General features: G+C 40.6%; 3 protein-coding genes across 3 annotated transcripts in view; 1 reads left to right on the top strand and 2 right to left on the bottom strand.

The window, feature by feature from the left end:
- Positions 1–7,519, top strand: part of LOC119423517 (pyruvate kinase PKM) — a 17,137-nt gene extending 9,618 nt beyond the window's left edge. Inside the window, exons 3-9 of the mRNA XM_037690918.1 lie at positions 55–239; positions 326–596; positions 806–956; positions 1,089–1,241; positions 3,466–3,632; positions 4,634–4,815; positions 6,313–7,519. Of these exons, the coding sequence (XP_037546846.1) occupies positions 55–239; positions 326–596; positions 806–956; positions 1,089–1,241; positions 3,466–3,632; positions 4,634–4,815; positions 6,313–6,419 (1,216 nt within the window). The 3' untranslated portion in view covers positions 6,420–7,519. The remainder of the gene's footprint in view (positions 1–54; positions 240–325; positions 597–805; positions 957–1,088; positions 1,242–3,465; positions 3,633–4,633; positions 4,816–6,312) is intronic.
- A 349-nt stretch (positions 7,520–7,868) lies between these two features.
- On the bottom strand, positions 7,869–13,183 carry LOC119430128 (trans-1,2-dihydrobenzene-1,2-diol dehydrogenase). Its single transcript, XM_037697566.1, has 7 exons — positions 13,091–13,183; positions 11,509–11,620; positions 11,147–11,310; positions 10,806–11,058; positions 9,707–9,831; positions 9,485–9,635; positions 7,869–8,013 (listed from the first exon to the last, which is right to left on the bottom strand). The coding sequence occupies exons 1-7, from the start codon at positions 13,178–13,180 to the stop codon at positions 7,904–7,906; spliced, it is 1,005 nt and encodes a 334-aa protein (XP_037553494.1). The 5' UTR covers positions 13,181–13,183; the 3' UTR covers positions 7,869–7,903.
- Positions 13,184–14,712: 1,529 nt separating this feature from the next.
- LOC119430127 (trans-1,2-dihydrobenzene-1,2-diol dehydrogenase) overlaps positions 14,713–17,970 on the bottom strand; it is an 11,443-nt gene continuing 8,185 nt past the window's right edge. The window contains exons 5-7 of the mRNA XM_037697564.1: positions 15,503–15,627; positions 15,241–15,391; positions 14,713–15,064 (exon numbers count right to left, since the gene is read on the bottom strand). Of these exons, the coding sequence (XP_037553492.1) occupies positions 14,955–15,064; positions 15,241–15,391; positions 15,503–15,627 (386 nt within the window). The 3' untranslated portion in view covers positions 14,713–14,954. The remainder of the gene's footprint in view (positions 15,065–15,240; positions 15,392–15,502; positions 15,628–17,970) is intronic.

Genomic DNA, 17,970 nt, shown 5'->3' with positions numbered 1-17,970 from the left:
TATATATTAATAAAAAAGAAATTGTCACATCAATAACATATTTTACTTTCAGAGTGGCACTGCTGAAGTGGAGCTGAAGAAAGGCAACATGATCAAGGTTACCTTAGATGATGCTTATCAGGACAACTGCAGCGATGAGATCCTCTGGCTCGACTACAAGAACATTACCAAAGTGGTGGAAGTTGGCAGCAAAGTCTACATTGATGATGGGCTCATGTCTCTGCAGGTCAAGGAGATTGGTGAGAGGAAAAGTGGCAAACGTGCACCTACTTCCCTGTGAAGTGTGTAGTACTTCAACCTATATATCTTTTTCCTTTTCCTCCAGGCTCTGATTATCTTATGTGTGAGATTGAGAATGGTGGCACCCTTGGCAGCAAGAAGGGAGTGAATCTCCCAGGTGCTGCCGTAGACCTGCCTGCTGTTTCAGATAAAGACATTAAGGACCTGCAGTTTGGTGTCGAGCAGGGAGTCGACATGGTCTTTGCCTCCTTCATTCGTAAAGCGGCAGATGTGCATGCTGTCCGAAATGTGCTGGGAGAGCCCGGCAAACACATCAAGATCATCAGCAAGCTGGAGAACCACGAGGGTGTCCGCAGGTGTGTATGAGAGCAACGCGATTTGTGTGGATGAGGTCGGGTCATTTACCACTGAGGGATAATAAATGTTCAGTGTTTTCGGTTCATCCAAACATGAACCCACAGTTGAAGCTGTGAAGTCTCACTAAAACAGTATTATGAGCCAAACTTGTTTGAAATAATCTTGCAACTAGAAGTCACCATTTGCAGCTTTTTTGCTGGTTTTACAGATTTGATGAGATCATGGAGGCCAGCGACGGCATCATGGTTGCCCGCGGTGACCTGGGTATTGAGATCCCCACAGAAAAGGTCTTCCTTGCCCAAAAGATGATGATTGGTCGCTGCAACAGAGCTGGCAAACCAATCACATGTGCCACTCAGGTCAGATTACCATTCAGGAAGACTGGATTATTATTTATTTTTGGATATATTTACCTTCAGGGATGTGATTTTAGTAGATGGCTGAATTAATTTAGTGGCTGCTCTCGCCTGTAAAATGTTGCTAAACTGCAGATGTTGGAGAGCATGATCAAGAAGCCTAGACCCACCCGTGCTGAGGGCAGTGATGTAGCCAACGCTGTCCTGGATGGAGCGGACTGCATCATGCTGAGCGGTGAGACCGCCAAGGGAGATTACCCTCTGGAGGCTGTTCGCACGCAGCACATGGTGAGTTCTTGAGTTCACGTCACACTCTTAAAACTTGTTTCCACTATTGAATCAAGTATACATCATTTGATGATTGTAGGTCCAATGAACATGAGCTTTTATATTTTGTAATACAGTTTTAAAAACAAATCTATGAAAAGATCAGTAAGATTCAAACTTTACATTCTGTTGTGATAAACTAAAAACATCTGCATGTTGTTTATTTTGCTCATTGATGCTGCCTCTCTGATCTCACTTTGCTGAGCTTCAAAATGCTGAAGCTGATGTCGGCACATGCATCACTGCATCTTACGCGTCCTTGATTCCAGTGATTATGCAGTTAGATTCACTTTGATTTCATTTTAAATCAATAATCATCACATGACTTGCTGTAATTGGAAGAAAATTCATCAGCATAATTACAAATTTATATTTGTGGTGCAGAAAATGCAGTCTCTGTAGGAGCTGCAAGCACATGAACCTCTGCATAATGTCTACTCTGTGCATGTTACTTACTAAAATGGCATGTTGGCACGTCTTCAAAACCACAGTCTTTTCTGTTCTTGTTAATCTAATGAATTCACTGACTGATGTTCTGTATCACATCTATGTTTGCAGTGAAATCTGAAAACGTGCACAATTCTCCCAACAAGGATTCAATCTGCCCATCAGGCTTATTGAATCCTTCTTTCAAACATTATATCACATTATTTACAGACACTAAAACAGCAGTTTCGTGTGATGCACTCCTTGAGTCTGTTTTTTTTTTTTTCTAAATTTGTTTGTGATCTGCTCACTTGTGTTTTTCCAGTCAGGGACAGATGCAGAAAAGCAAACATTTGAATACTTGGATTAAATATCGTGACTAAATCAGTCTAAATGAATGTTTTTGCCAAAATCGTATTTGGTATCAATTTCATGAAGGGGCAATGCTTTTACTGCTGCCATGTCTGTCCTTCACTAACCTCTGCTGATTCTCAGCCACAATGCAGATGTCTCGGTGACTCAGCACTCCTAATGCTCCTATTTAGAGCCTGTTGCACTTACGCTGAAGCTGTATCGCATAGCTCAGAATCCAGAGTAAGCACAGCTGTATATCAGTTGCCGAGCACTGAAGGGAAAAATCATTTAGACTAACTTAAGCCATCATTTCTAACAAGTAATCCAATGCTTCTCTGTTTCTCCTGGCTGACTTATTTTTTAACTACCTCATCAAAACTGTATGTGGCATCTAAACCTTTATTTATTTATTACAAAAGTCACATTTTTTCCCCATTTTATTTACTGAAGCCCAAATGTGACAAATTATATTTTACTTTATTGTGAAATGCTTGCACTTTCCAAAATAGTGTATTCACAGTATTTTAGCTTAATTTAGATTAAGCTGTTTTTCAATGTTTTAAATGTAACATCATGTTATTGGTTAGGTTGGTGCCCATTTTAACCTTTGTCTCCCTGTTCCCCTTCCACGAACTGCACACCTAAACTTTCCCTCTGGTTGTCCATTTTAAACCCATTTCTATCTGTTCCTTTCTCTTTAACTTCTGGTTTTCTCTTTAACTGATTCCATCTGTTTTTTTTTCCCCTCTTTCCCCCTTTGTTTTCCCCCTACATCTTTTTTTTTTCTTTCACATTTATGTGCGTACCTGGTGTGGAAATGCCTTTGCCCGATGCGTCTTGCCGTTGTGCCAGATCGCTCGCGAGGCCGAGGCAGCCATGTTCCACCGGCAGGTGTTCGAGGACTTGCGTCGTTCCACGCCGCACTGCAGCGACCCCGCTGAGGCCATAGCAATTGGCGCTGTCGAGGCCTCCTTTAAGAGTTTAGCCTCGGCGATCATTGTGCTCACGGGCTCTGGAAGGTAGGCAGGTTATCTGGCACTCAGCCTCCGTTGGAAGTCTGGATTATTTTAGAGACACAAAGGGAGAGTAGGGCCAGGCAGGAATTGTCAGATAAAGTAACTGGGAGAGCTGGCAAATAACCCAACTAGACTTTGTTTTATCATCTATTTACTTATTCTTTTTTTTATTATTTTCTCTAAACAATTACAGACATGAAAATGGATTTTATACAATAAAACGCATACTTTTTAGAACGTGATCGATGCTTTAAACATCAGATTTACTTCTCAGCCAGAAGTCTAGTTGCAAGTTTGCCAGTTACTCCCACCGGTGTGAATGCCTCTGTGTGTAGTTGTGTAGTGTGACTGAAAGTAACCCCCGACCCACCCTTCCCTTCGGGGCTTAGATAGCACGAGAGGCAGAAGCAGCCACCTTCCACAGACAGCTGTTCGAAGAGCTGAGGAAGACCACCCAGCTGACCGGAGACCCTGCAGACGCTGTAGCAATTGGAGCTGTTGAAGCGTCCTTCAAGTGCTGCGCTACTGGCATCATTGTTCTGACTAAGAGTGGGAGGTAAGAAAGATAACAGGGTTGTGGTTCTACTCCTGAAGGTAAGCCGTTTCCAACCTCATACCAGAGTTAATCATCCTAATTCTACCTCCAGCTCCCAACGTGCCCTCTGAGATCTCCCCTTTAATTGTGTGTGTGTGTATGTGTGAGAGCGCTTAATAGAGTGGACAGACAATAACGATTTATAAGAGTGAAAGTGGGGAATGGGGGAAGCCCGATTAAAGTGTCTTGTTTGACTTTCATGTGATTTTTATGAACATTTAAACATGTGAATGCAGTGGCTGTAAAAATTGACACCAATTAATTTCACCTGTCATAGAAGTGAACTGAATGGCACAATAATGGGAAGAAGGCTGAAATGTTTTCTTTTGTGATCAGACATCCAAGCAAATCATTTGGTCCCATCGAGACTTAAAATTACCGTAATAGCCGGTCTATAGAACACACCTTACTGTAAGCCGTGCATACTAAATTTAAGTCTGTGGCACTGCTCAGGTGTTCTGAAAGCCCAGGTTGCTCTGATGGTGGCCTTCAGCTCTTCTGAATTGTTGGGTCTGGTGTATCCGGCTGCTGTAGCACTGATATGAAGCAACATTGCTTTTACTATTATCCGTATTAAGATTATTACACTTAATACAGTATTTCAGAGCAAGAGTAGAAATACTATGGAATAATTTAAATTTTTTAATTATAATATGTTGTTATTTTGGCCTATCGTATAGCTCTACGCTGTGAATATATCTGTGCTAAAAGGACAATTTTACAGATCAATATTTGCATGTTATTAGCCTCAGCATAAACTGCATGTTTTCCAAAAATAATCTGACCAATCAAATAACCTCCAATGATCATATAAAGCAGAAATGCCACGTAATCATAAAAACTTCCAGCTGGGTATGCATTAATTTGCATTTAGAATCAGCACTTTCTTCATGTATGACAGAAAGTGTGGATCATGTTGGGTGTTTCTGTTGTCAGTTGTGTTCATGTACGTGTTTTTGCAGGTCTGCCCACCTGCTGTCCAGGTACAGACCCCGTGCCCCCATCATTGCCGTGACCCGTAATGCTCAGACTGCTCGTCAGGCCCACCTGTACCGCGGGATCTTCCCCGTCCTTTACACCAAGCCCGCCCACGATGTTTGGGCTGAGGACGTGGACATGCGTGTCAACTTCGCCATAGAAATGGGTAAGCAGCTCGTTAGCTTTAGAACTGAAAATAGGGCTGGGCGATGTATCCAGTATACACGATGGATCATGAGTTTTTCAATGTACGGTGGTAAAAATGGCTCTATCGCAGCCATTGAGTATTATTAGACTCGAAAATTTGTGTACCGTATTTTTTGTTGTAATAAGTTGCATTTTTTTTGCATAATTTGCGTGCCCTGCAACTTATACACCGAAGCGACGTATTTATGGATTTGTTCCCATATTTATAAACCAATCTTTGGCTGAGATATGACTGTTTTCATTCATTCTGACTGAAAATATTGAACACTACCATTTTTCAGCTGCTAGATGGCAGCAGAGTATAACATGCCGTTTTATCATGCAATAGGTAAAAGTGGCTATTAATGACACAATCGGCTTGCCAGAGACTGCCACCTTTGTCCAGCTCTCAGAGCAACAGTCAAATCATCTTCGTTTCAATGTGCCACCCCAGGAAATGCAGCTAATTTGGCCATTGAAGTGCATTCATTAAGTAAAAGTTCAACTGAGACACACCTTTGCTATAATGTTGAGCAAAACAAAAAAATTGTTTTTAGGCGTTTGTTAAATTTCAAAGAAATGAGCAGCGACTCATCCCTTTGCAAGTTCCGACTTTCGCGTATCGACTTTTGAAATACAGTTGATTTGACCGTCAAAGTGCATTTAATAAGCAAAAGTTAGACTGAGACATACCTTAAATATAATTTCGAGCAAACAAATAATTGTTTTTAAGTGTTAATCTTGTTAAATTATTTTTAAAGTTCTCTCGTGCTTGCTCCCGCGGCTACCATTTGGCAGCCAATCGATTTTTGACACACCAGCCCACATTTCTGGGTTGTCGGCAGCGACGTGTAACAAACGCGACGCGTCAGAGGTGACGCATAATAGATGCAACGTATACGGCGAAGCGATGCATTTATGGATTTTTCCACTTTATTAGACATATTTGGACTGATGCAACTTATAGGGTGGTGCGAAAAATACGGTGGAAAATATGGTAGTTCTTTTAGTCCCGTCTGCAACAACTTCACGCGGCCCCCTCCTCCTCCCTCACTGAATACAAACAGACCCTCAAGTGCTGCTTTACATATGTTTACTAACGTGAAGGCGGCACAGCTGAGGAGGATTATTTAATATATGTAAATATCTAAAAAAAAAAAAAACCTTTAATATATGTAAATAGTTTTTTTTTTAGACATTCATTTTGTCCAGTTACAGCTGTTAATAAATGTGCCTGTGTGACAAGTGGGACAAAGCTTTGACTCAGAAATATATTTTTATTATTTTAAATTTATTAAAAAAAGAGATTATATCATATATTGCGATTCATCTTAAAATTATTGATGTTAATTTTGGTCCATATCACCCAGCCCTAACGGCAAAACTGCAGCTTCTTCTTAAGTTTGGGCCTAAACCTCAGTTCAGTTGCGTCTACAATCAGACGGGTTCATTAAACATCTTGCTTTTCATTTTGTAGGCAAGGCCAGATGCTTCTTCAAAGAGGGCGACGTTGTGATCATCCTGACCGGCTGGCGCCCCGGCTCCGGTTACACCAACACCATGCGTGTGGTTCTTGTGGCCTGAGCAGCCAACACAAGCTGTGCTGCTTCCTCCCTTCACTTTCATCTGTCGTTCATAGTTCTCCATACTAGTTCTCCTAAACCCCTTTCATGCAGTCAGGGCTCACAGACTCAGCTGTTTAAAGTTTAGACAATGATATAGAGTTGAGCTTTAAAGTTGGGCCTCAGTGGCCCAAGAGCTGTTTGGATGGGGAAGAAGTTCTTAACTATTCCATTTAATGTTTTCATTCCTTTAGCCTTGATTTTTCACAATCGGACCAGTCTTCAGGGCCTCAGATTAATACACCTTGACCAAAAACTGCTGTATTTATTCACTCCAACACTTGGATTGGTAAAGTCTGAGTGGATACATCCTTGTGTGTGTGTGCGTGTTCATCCCGTCTCCTGTTTGGGTGTAGCTGCTGGTGGAGCCGATTGACCTGAACGGCGAGTTGGAACCGTTTACTTATCACACTCCTGCTGGCGTAACGAACAAAGTGTTAGCGTTCTGAAACAAAGAGCGCCCCCACCCCCCCACTGCAGCGCTGCCTCGACTTCACCCAAACAGATCGCTCCGTAATGCTGTCTGCATAAGTGTCCTCCCATATTTACCAGCTCCGAATGTGTTTCAGCGTATGTTGGTGTTGCACTCCCAGTTTGCTCCGCACATTGTTACATTCTACACTATACTTGACTTCTGAGTAGTGAACGTTTGGTTTTTGAGACTTTCGAATCGGATTATATATTTTGTCTGACTTCAAAGAAACGATAGTTTTGCAGGTGTTTGAGAGAGTTACTGTTTTTTGTTAGATGTGTGATATAAAAACGTTAAATTCCTTTGGATTCTGATTTTATTTGAGGCAGAGCGTTTAAGACGGTTGCACCTTTTTAGGGTATTTTTCAGATGAGTGATAAAAATCTGTCCTCTGCAAAATGACTGATAGAATTTGTCTTCTGTGTTGGTGATCCACTGTAACTGTCTCTGTGAGTCTAATATGCTTCTGATTGTAATAATAGAGTATAAGAACTTAACTATATTTAAAAGGATAACGTGTTTAGCTGGTGTACTAACCTGTCCCACAAGACTGGAGTTCCTTCAATAAAAGAGACGAGCACCCATCTGAACTTGCCTGTTTTTATTTTATTTGAAACAAGTTTGTTCATGGGGGGAAAAAAAATAAAAAATCATTAAAATAAAAAAAAGAACAATTGCTCCAAGAACTAAACTTATTTTGATCAGTTCTAAAATCAAGTATTTCAGTTTGAAGGTAAATGTAAAATTAGTGTTTTTAATGAATGTTGCAAATATAAGTGGCTTTTTTTTAAATAAGTTCATAATTAAATAACATTTTAACTGTCTAATACAAAAAGTGCACATTACTATCCTGATTGACAATTTATCATAAACGTTTATTACAAAGAAAACATGATGTTTTTGTGTATTAATACAAAGTGCTGGATCAATAAGGTCCTTCTTCATTACAAAGTTGTTGTTAGTGTGTTAAACTTCTACTGGGAGTCCTGGCTGTACACCACCCCCACCTGTGTGCGGATCTCATCCATCAGCTCCACCAGGAGTAGAGAGTCTGCGTGAGACATGACTGGACTCTCCTTGAGCCCTGCAGGGAAACACGAAACTCAACTTTCAACATTTCTGATGACACCTACTGATCGATCTGCATGAGCACTCAGTGAATGGAGTAGTCCCTCACTACTTTGCAGTTCGGCTTTCGCTGACTCACTTGCGGGTTTTCAAAGTAAGATGGGACATGACACATAAGCAGGAGCAGCATGGATTGATTATTTAAACATTTTTAATGATTTTGCACCCGTGTGCAGCCCACAGGTGCAGGGAGAAGTTCCCTCCTGCATTTCTGCCACTGCAACAGCTTCGTGAAGCCTTTGCTGTCCAGATGCAGCGCTCCACTTCTGTCTTCCAACTTAAAATTGAAAGTATGTCGCATTTGTATTGAAGGTTTTTGGATATGTCACATTGTAAAATCATAATCACAACATACACTGTCCAAAAAAAAGTCACCACCTAATAGGTACGAGCCTATTGAATAATTACTGCATGGATGATCATCTTTCAGCTGGCAAGTTATTTAACCCCAACTGATGCAATGAGTTTCTTCCCATTTCTTAAAGACACATGGCGTGGTCGTGGAAAAGATGTCTGTCTGTTTGAGAAGGGTCAAATCATTGGCATCAAGCAGAGAAAACATCCTAGGAGATTGCAGAAACTACTAAAATTGGGTTAAGAACTGTCCAACACATTATTAAAAACTGGAAGGATAGTGGAGACCCATCATATGTACAAGCCTGTTGGGGCAGTGTTATGATCTGGGCTTGCTGCAGTTGGTCAGGTCTAGGTTCAGCAACAGTATGTGCTCAAAGAATGAGGTCAGCTGACTACCTGAATATAGAAATATGACCAGGTTATTCCATCAATGGATTTATTCTTCTCTGATGGCACAGGCATATTCCAAGATGACAATGCCAGGATTCATCAGGCTTGAATTGTGAGTGGTTCTGGGAGCATGAGATAATTTTCTCACATGGATTGGCCACCACAGAGTCCAGACCTTAACCCCAGTGAGAATCTTTGGGATGTGTTGGAGAAGGCTTTGTGCAGTGGTCAGAATCTGCCATCATCAATTCAAGATCTTGGTAAAAAAAAAAAAAAAATGAATGCAACACTGGATGGAAATAGATCTTGACACTGCAGCAGCTTATCGAAACAGTGCCACAGTGAATGCATGCCGTAATCAAAGCTAAAGGTGGTCCAACAAAATAGTGTGTGACCTTTTTTTTGGCCAGGCAGTGTATAAAAGTGTTAAAAGTTAATTATTTTAGAACTTCTATGTTCAGTTGTTGCAGTGTACTTGACCGAGAAGAACATTTCTGCTCCGTGCTGCAGAGCTTCGTGAAGGGTTAACCCTTTGCTTTCCTGCTGCGCTTCACTTGTACAACTATCCCTACTTTGCGGTTTTTCACTTATCGCGCGTGCGCTGGAACCTAGCGCCCGCGATAAACGAGGGACTACTTCACTGTACCTGCAAACTGAAGACTTGCTGAATGTCTCATTACCTTTGAGCAGGCACTGTCGCACCTCTTCTGCTTCGTAACGCATCCCTGTACCGTTGGAAAAGTTCAGAGGCAAACCGGGTTCTGGCACGGGGAACTGGGTCTCCTTCCCGTTCACAACTAATGATGTAGGGCACCACATCTGGGCAGGGATCTGGGGAGAAAAAAAAATGTTTTCAACTAAACACATTTTTTTGTGAACACAACCTGCCTCTGATGACCTGCCTGGATTGTGCCTTTGGTTCCCACAATAACGGCGTCGTTGAGCAGCTGTAGTCTTGAGGAGTAATCGAACACAGCCATTCTGCCCCTGGAGAACTTCAGAGTGACAACCACCGTCTCATCCACTCCTACACATACATGGTAAATGGTAAATGCACCTTTCCATCTTGTCAAAATACTCAAAGCACTTGACACTACAGTTACCCATTTATACAGCACTCTACTATAATCAGTGCTTTATCACATTCCTTCACCAATGGGACACACATCGGTAGGCCTGTCACGATAACAAATTCCATCCATCCATCCATTATCTTTTTACCCGCTTCTTTCATTTTGGGTCACGGGGGTCGCCGGTGCCCATGTCCAGAAATCACTGTGTGAGGGGCGGGGTACATTCTGAACAGGTCGCAAGTCCATCACAGGGACACATAGAGACAAATGAGACAAACAACCATTCACTCTCTCACTCACACCCAGGGACAATTTAGAGTTACCAATCAGCCTAACATGCATGTTTTTGGTCTGTGGGAGGAAACCGGAGTACCCGGAGAAAATCCACGCATGCACGGAGAGAACATGCAAACTCCACCCAGAAAGGCCCCTGGACCGGGGTTTGAACCAAGGACCTGCTCGCTGAGAGGCAGCAGCTCTACCAGTTGCATAAATGAAAATGAGGCCGATAATTTTCATTTATCATGCGATTAATTGATTTATTGTTTATTGCGACAGGCCTACACATCGGTGGCAAGGAGGGGTTCAGTGTCTTGCCCAGGGACACTGCTGGTGGAACTGAACCCCCAACTCTTGCATTGGAGGATGACTGCTCTAACCACTCAGCCACCCCATGCATACAAATGAATATTTTAAAAAGATGGACTGAAAGACAAATATGTAATTTAAGTGACAAGGTTAGTATTGAAACACCTTTACAAGTGTAACAGGGACTCTTATGTTTACATAGAGGGTATAGAAAAAAAAATTAAAAAAGAATAATTAATGAGAAAGATACAGGCTAAATTAGAAGCTTTAAATGTTAGACTATTATTCTCTGTTAAAAAGAAAATGCTGCTACTGTAAATGCTGCATATTAATACATCACCTGTCTCCAGGCAGACCCCTGTGGCTTGGATGCTCTCTGGCCTCTCTCCATTGTACACCATGCATGCAAACTGCAGGCAGTACATGCCAAGACTCATTAACGCTCCTCCTCCTAACTCCTTCTCTACTAGTCTGGGTTTGTGCAACAGCGCCAGACCAAACTCAGATCGAACCATCTTCACTTCACCCAGCTCCCCCAGAGCAAGCAGCCTCCTGATCTCCACAGAGACCGGGAAAAAGCGGGTCCAGATAGCCTGTAGAACACGGACATAGCAACTTTATATATTTTCATTGTAGGGTTCTGGTTTTGTGTGATTGACCATCAGTCGGCTCCACGTTTACCTCCATGAGGAAGACGTTGTTCTTCTTAGCAGAGTCCAGGATCTCTTTCACCTCCCTGGTGTTCATGCCCAGAGGCTTCTCACACAGCACGTTCTTCTTGGCATTTGTAAAGAGCGAACAGGTCTTCAGATGGTACGGGTGGATATTCCCAACGTACACAACATCTACACATGAACATGACAAATCAAAGCAGAGAAACGTGGTGAACAAGGCCAAACTGTGCAGTGCGGTAAAACAACCGATTAAAAGAAGAAAATCAAGATTGACTGTGCAGCATTCAAAAACAAAAAGACAACTAGTGAGTATAAAGTACACCTTGATCTGGTGCTTTATGGCAAACACAACACGTGACAGACTCAGACCTATGTTTGGATCTGTGGCCAGCTCCTCATAGCTGCCGTATGATCGAGGGATGCCGTGTTTATTGGCAAACTCCTGAGCATCCTCCAACTTCCGAGCTGCAACAGCCACAACCTGAGAAAACACATGAATTACAAAAACCCTGCTTTATGTTACATTTGCTCCAACTATATGAAATATTTCTGCATAAATATCCTGTTCTGGGAATAAAAGTTTATAGTGGTAACTTTTTACATTTTCCACTAGATGTCATCGCTCACATACACAAACACTTGATTCTTCACTTTTCATTTTGTCCTTCAGCTGAAAAGACAAGTCTACACTTAAGATGGCTGTTATCCATTACTGCCCACACCCACTCTTTTCTAATTGTGATCTAGAGCAGTGGTTTCCCAAAGCAGGGTCTGGACCCCGCTGTGGATCATAAAACAACATGTCTGAAAATTATCTAAAAAAAAAAAATCAATCCCTACAAGAATGTGTTCATTATATTAGTCACAAGTTAAAAAAAAAATCCGCTAACTACACCATTTTTGTGCTTCTTCTAACTTTCTGCTAATTTCAGCTAAACTTTTTTTCAGTTTATTTCTGCAAGTTTCAGCTTTTTTTCTGCTATTTCCGCTACTATTTAGCTGTTTTAACTTTTTCAGCTAATTCCACTTTTGTTGCACTCATTTAAACTTTTTTTTCAGTCTAATTCAGGGAAATTGTGTTCTTCACTTTCTTCTGGTAGTTTAAGCTTATTTCAGCCTTTTTTTAGCTACTTGTCATCTTTTATGCTAATTTCAGCTTTTTTCAGGTAATTTCTACTTTTCGTGCTCATTTCTGCTTCTTTCAGCCTAATTGGGAAAATGTGTTCTTTCTGCTTTCTTCTGCCATATTTTAGCTAATTTCAGCTGTTTTCAGTTAATTCAAGTTTGTAATGGTAATTTCTGCTCCTTTCAGCCTAATTAAATTATTTCTGCTCATTTCAACTTGTTCTACTCCCTCCAGCTTTTTCTGCTAGTTTCAGTTAGGCCATTTCAGCTATCATTTAGCTGTTTTAATGCTGATATTAGCCTTTTTTTTTTTTTTTTTTTTGCACTCTTTTCAACTTTATGCTCTTTCTGCTTTGTCCTGCTGACGCTTATCTATATTTTCAGCTATAGTTTCAGCATGTTTTTTTTTTAACTAATTTCAGCTGTTTTTCAGCTAATTCTTCTGTAATAAGCATCCACGCTGCATTTTTGCAGTAAATGCAATTTCTCATTTACCTTTGTTATTTTGTGGAGCAGAACTGTTGGGAACCACAGAATCGTTCATTCCCCTTTAGTCCGTAACTTACGGTAAAAGTTTAGCATAGCGTTAACCAAGTGAAGGCACCGCTACTTTGGACAGAAACTACGACTCACTGGACACTGACCCGTGACTGAATTTAAATAGTCCAATTAACACATCATACGTTCGTAAGAACTATGAAAAGAAGAGCAAACAGCAGATTCACGTGGAAAAGCAGGTGATGCGGAAGAAGGAGTCTCGTTGGCGTCTCTGCGGTTTTATTAACAGAGGACTACGTCTGTCCTGCTGCGGACAGACTGCTCTTACCTGGTGGTCTTCAGCTGGAAGAGTTTTCAGAGCCACAGTGAAGTCGTGACTGATCCTTCCTGAACTGCAGATCCCCCATCTGGTTGCCATGTTGCTCAGAAGGCAGCTGCAATGACTGCTGTCCGCCTCCAGGGGGCGACAAAGCAAACCTCGACTCTTACAAAACAACAGATCACATTTGCTCTGTTCCTCCTCCTTTCCAAGATACACGTATGGCTAAATTTATGTTTAATTTGCGTTTATATGTTAACATTAATAGTTTTACCTGCTCCCTTCTTGGGGGGTTCACTACAGTGAGTGAACTTATTAAATATATTTGGCAACTGTTTTACTTGATGCAACCTGGGCTTGAACCTACATCCTCAGGATTAGGACACCATGGCACTGTCCACTGAAGTACAGCAACCCCCTAACATTTATGGCTTTGTTAATTTGCTAAAAGCCATTTTTGGTGTTTATGCAACAGTAAAATATATATATTTTTTAAGTGGAAAGCTAATAACTTCAAATAAAAACAAATCAGTCGTTTACAACTTGATGACAGTCAAATATTACATACAGCAAGTTTTAATAGTGTTTATTAGTTTCATATTGGGGTTGAGAAACCATTTCATATGTTTTGAAAGTGATAATTTTCTTGCTTTATGTGGGATTAAAGCAGCTTGAAGGTCTTGTATGTCTCTTTGAGAAGCAGATTAGTTTTGTAGTAAAATAAGGCATTTTTTTTAAAAAGTAAGGGTGAGTCACACTTTTATTACCTCCGAACTGGACGATTGCACCTCTCTGTATGACGATGTTAGCCAGGACAGCCTCTCACAACTGCAGTTAGTTTAATTTTAACTCAAATAAACAAATGTGAAAATGCCACTACAATCATCACTTCCCTTCCTTTGTTATGTACTCCTTGGCTTCTAATGCAGCACGAGAGCTTTTTATTATACTGGCTTTATTTTTACCTCATTCTTTTAACAGTTTTTTTTATTGTGTTTGTTGGTGTTGTCTTTGTACCATTTGTCTTGTGTGCAACACTTCGGCTGATAGCAGTTGTTTTAAAATGTGCAATATAAATGAATTTGATTTGATTCTTTTAAAGTCAATCAACATGTTTGGCTCCATGCTTTGTGCAATTAATGAAAAAATGTGGTTTAACTCGCCCTGGTGACTTTGCTCAATGAATTTTAAGTATGCAAATGTTTACCCATGTTGATCTGCTCAACCAGAAGTTCAAAGTCAGACGACAACATGAACGAACTTGGCATTTAAGGAAATATATTAGAAACTTTATTTTGCAGATGATCAAATGTTTTTCAGCATTTCGTTTTCAGCAGTTCAAATAGTTATATGTAAAGTTTTTTTATTTTTTTTTATTTATATAAACATTGCTCTAATGCCTGAGTTATGACGGGTTTGCACTCTCTGGTGAAATAATTCCCAAATGTTTTCGACCTACAGGATAAGAGCAACAGAAATTTGTGACTCCAATTAAACATATGCAAACACTATGATACGGCCAATTAAATAAGAGCATGATGCAAAAAAAAAAACATTAGACTAACTTTATTTTGTTAGAACAACAAGGTTTATTTTTTCATAGCAATCATGACAAAAAAAAAAAAATCTATTGGCAATCATTATTTTAATTTAATTTTGGCTCTGGAAAACATCTCAAGACTCCCAAGTGTGGCGTTTTGTGACTCCAGCTTTGGGAACCACTGCCCTAATCACTGGCATTATGAAAAGAAAGGTCAGCACTTATAAACTGGTTGTTTCAATAAGAAAAATACCAACACTTGAATTCAAACCGGATGACTTCAAACCTGAGTACGTCAGTAAATGATTGAGTTTGTGTCTGCATGTTGAACATTTACTGGCAGTCCTGGCTGTACACCACCCCCACCTGCCTGCGGATCTCATCCTCCACCTCTGCTAGAAGGAGAGAGTCAGCGTGGGACATGACTGCGCTCTCCTGCAGCCCTGCAACAAAACCCATCCAGACAGTCGGCTGATACAAACAGCTAAAAACATTAAGATTTCTGCCACTCCTCACTGCTTTTATGGTGGATTTTAACATTTGTTAAGTTTTACAAATGCCAAATTTACTATCCACTCCAATAACATCATGCATACAGACAAAAACATGCTGACATTACCTTTGAGCAAACACTGTCGCACCTCTTCTGCTTCATAACGCATCCCCGTACTATTTAAAAAGTTCAGAGGCAAACTGGGTTCTGCCAGTGGGAATTGGGTCTCCTTTCCATTCACCACTAATGATGTGGGACACCACATTGGGAAAGGAACCTAAAGAATGAGCACATAGGGTAATATCACAATGAAAACAGCACACACGTTGGATTCCTTTAGCATGTCAGGTCATCTGAGTGTATGTAATCATTGCTTTTTATGGCCTACCTTGATTGTGCCCTTTGTTCCTGCAATAATCGCCTCATTGGGCAGCTGTACGCCCATGGAGCAAGTGAACGTGGCCATTCTGTTCTTGGAAAACTTCAGAGAGACGATCACAGCCTCATCCACTCCTACAACAACATACAGGTATATGGTTAAGATTAAAACCCTGACGGATATATTGGTAGGGCCGATATTGGCGCTTGGGGACCTATCAGTATCGGTGATAATTGGCCCATTATGCACCAATATAAACACTTCTAATTTCACCACTAAAATGATGTGAATGAGCCATTATTGTACAATGTATTGTTGGATTTAATATTTTATACCTTTTTATAATTCCTATCAAGCACTCAAATGTCATGTCATATAAAGTGTGTGTGTGTCTTTCTTCCAAGGTTGAACTATGTTTATAGAAAATGTTTGCTAATTCTAACTAGTTGACCTTTAAATATAATCTCATAGTAGCTAAAGATAATTTTACAAGTTCACATTTGATAAATTACAAGCAATCAAATCAGGCCAGAGAGCAGACTGATTAACATAAATAAAGTAGAACACAGCTCTTTAATTTAGACAATATAGGTTGACTAAGTAAAATCAAATTAAGAGTATAACCATGATCCAAATAAAAACACGAACATAAGTTAGATAATATAATTATTCCTAGAAATAAACAACTATTTCAAATCAGTGTTATCACTAAGGTATAATCACGTTAAACAAACGGTGTTAACAGTTTAAACGCAGACACAGAAACTAAGATGAATCTGCCTTAAAAACAGAATCACCAGGCCTTCAACAGATATTGAATTAACACCCATGAGGTAGGTAATAATTAATAGTTATTAATTATTACATATAAACAATTTAGACACGAATCATTTTGTATCCCTAAAAGTATAGCAAGTTAAACTTTAAACAAAAGCCGATTTCGGTGTACCGAAATCTTATCTGGAATATAGACGTTAACGTCCTTGAGGGGGCGGACTAAATCGTAACCATAGCGACAGAAGCTGAACCAATCAGGAAGCTAGCCTTCTCAAACGGGGATAAAAGGCCGGGAATGACGCACGCGCACCGAGCATTTTCCGGGAGGCGCACACGAGGCGGTTCGTTCTTAATGCTCCATTTATATGCATATATCTTATTAATGTAATTGTTTGTCTCTGAATATCTGTAACCCATGTTGTGTCAAATAAATCTTTTATACGAAGGGCGACGCCTCCGCCGTTTTGAACACGACGTGGTATTCTAGCCACAACAGTATCTAGCAGAGGGCGCATGCAGACTACTTTCAAGTCATGACCCTGCTGCACAGAGCACAGCAGAGGAGACCCAATAAGCAGGGAGCACCTAAATACTGTGTAGAGTATTTTGCTGAACGGAGATGGTAAGTTTATTTGAACTGATCTGTAAAACAAATCAACAATAACAAATTATCTTCAATCCTACCAAAGTGACAGGAGTTTCTGTGTTAAAGGCTGGAAATAGTGTATCTGTGTCAATGCCTCTTTCCTGTGGACTCCCACAAGGCTCGATTCTTGGACTCCTTTGGTTTTCACTCTATCTTCTCCCTTTCGGGTGAAGTCTATTCTGAGGAAACATGGTCTTTCATTTCATTGTTATGCTGATGACTGTCAGATTTATCTGCCTTTAAAACCTAACAGTTCTTGGTCTGTATGTCCTCTGTTAAAATATCTTGATGCCATCAAGGTGTGGATGGCTTCAAACTTTTTACCTAATATAAAAAAAATTTAATGATCAGAAAATTGAAGTCACTGTGTTTGGCCCTAGCTCTACCACTGTCTTTGATCCTGTAAATCTTGACTCTTCAGCCATATCTTAAGTGGTCTGTTACAAATCTTAGGATGGTTTTAGACTCTGACTTTAACATCCTGATGCATGCTCAATAATCCAGGTAGAAAAATCCAAAAAAGTTCAATCTGGTCCTCTGGACATTCAAAAAAAACAAAAACAAAACAAAGCAAAAAAAATGTAGAAACGTTTCGTCTCTCATCCAAGAGACTTCCTCAGTCTGAGGTGCTGTTTTCAGCTCAGTCTCTTAAATAGCACCTTCTCAGGGTGGATCAACCAGTTTGCTGCTGACAACCAAAACCAGCTGATCACATGCTCAAGAAGGACCATCAGCCTAACAATGAGTCATTAGCACACTGATGGCTGTTTACTACTCACAGAGGGCTGAGTGATACTAGCAATCACAGCATTGTAAGAGGGGGACAGTTGAACCCGGAGGCCTCCACCCAGCAGGACCACGCTTTCCACAGAACAACTGTGTCAACTCTTGAAACTGTGCCTGCAGTCAACCTACTTCACATATGGGGAGCAATATTATAGGCAGAAACATGGGTGTGCTATGGGGTCTCCAGTTTCTCCTATTGTTGCCAACCTGTACATGGAGGAGGTAGAAAAGAGAGCCTTGACGTCCTTTTCAGGGACACCACCAAGTC

This window comes from Nematolebias whitei, chromosome 2, assembly GCF_014905685.2.
Source record: "Nematolebias whitei isolate Nwh7 chromosome 2, NemWhi1, whole genome shotgun sequence".
In the NCBI taxonomy this organism is placed as follows: domain Eukaryota; kingdom Metazoa; phylum Chordata; class Actinopteri; order Cyprinodontiformes; family Rivulidae; genus Nematolebias; species Nematolebias whitei.
This window is presented reverse-complemented; position numbering and strand designations above follow the sequence as displayed.

Coding starts and splice junctions, on each gene's coding strand:
- LOC119430128 (XM_037697566.1), bottom strand. CDS start 13,180: ATGGCAACCAGATGGGGGATCTGCAGTTCAGGAAGGATCAGTCACGAC. Junction 11,621..13,090: donor TTCCAGCTGAAGACCACCAG/GTAAGAGCAGTC, acceptor GTGTTTTCTCAG/GTTGTGGCTGTTGCAGCTCG. Junction 11,059..11,146: donor ACAACGTCTTCCTCATGGAG/GTAAACGTGGAG, acceptor CGTGTTCTACAG/GCTATCTGGACCCGCTTTTT.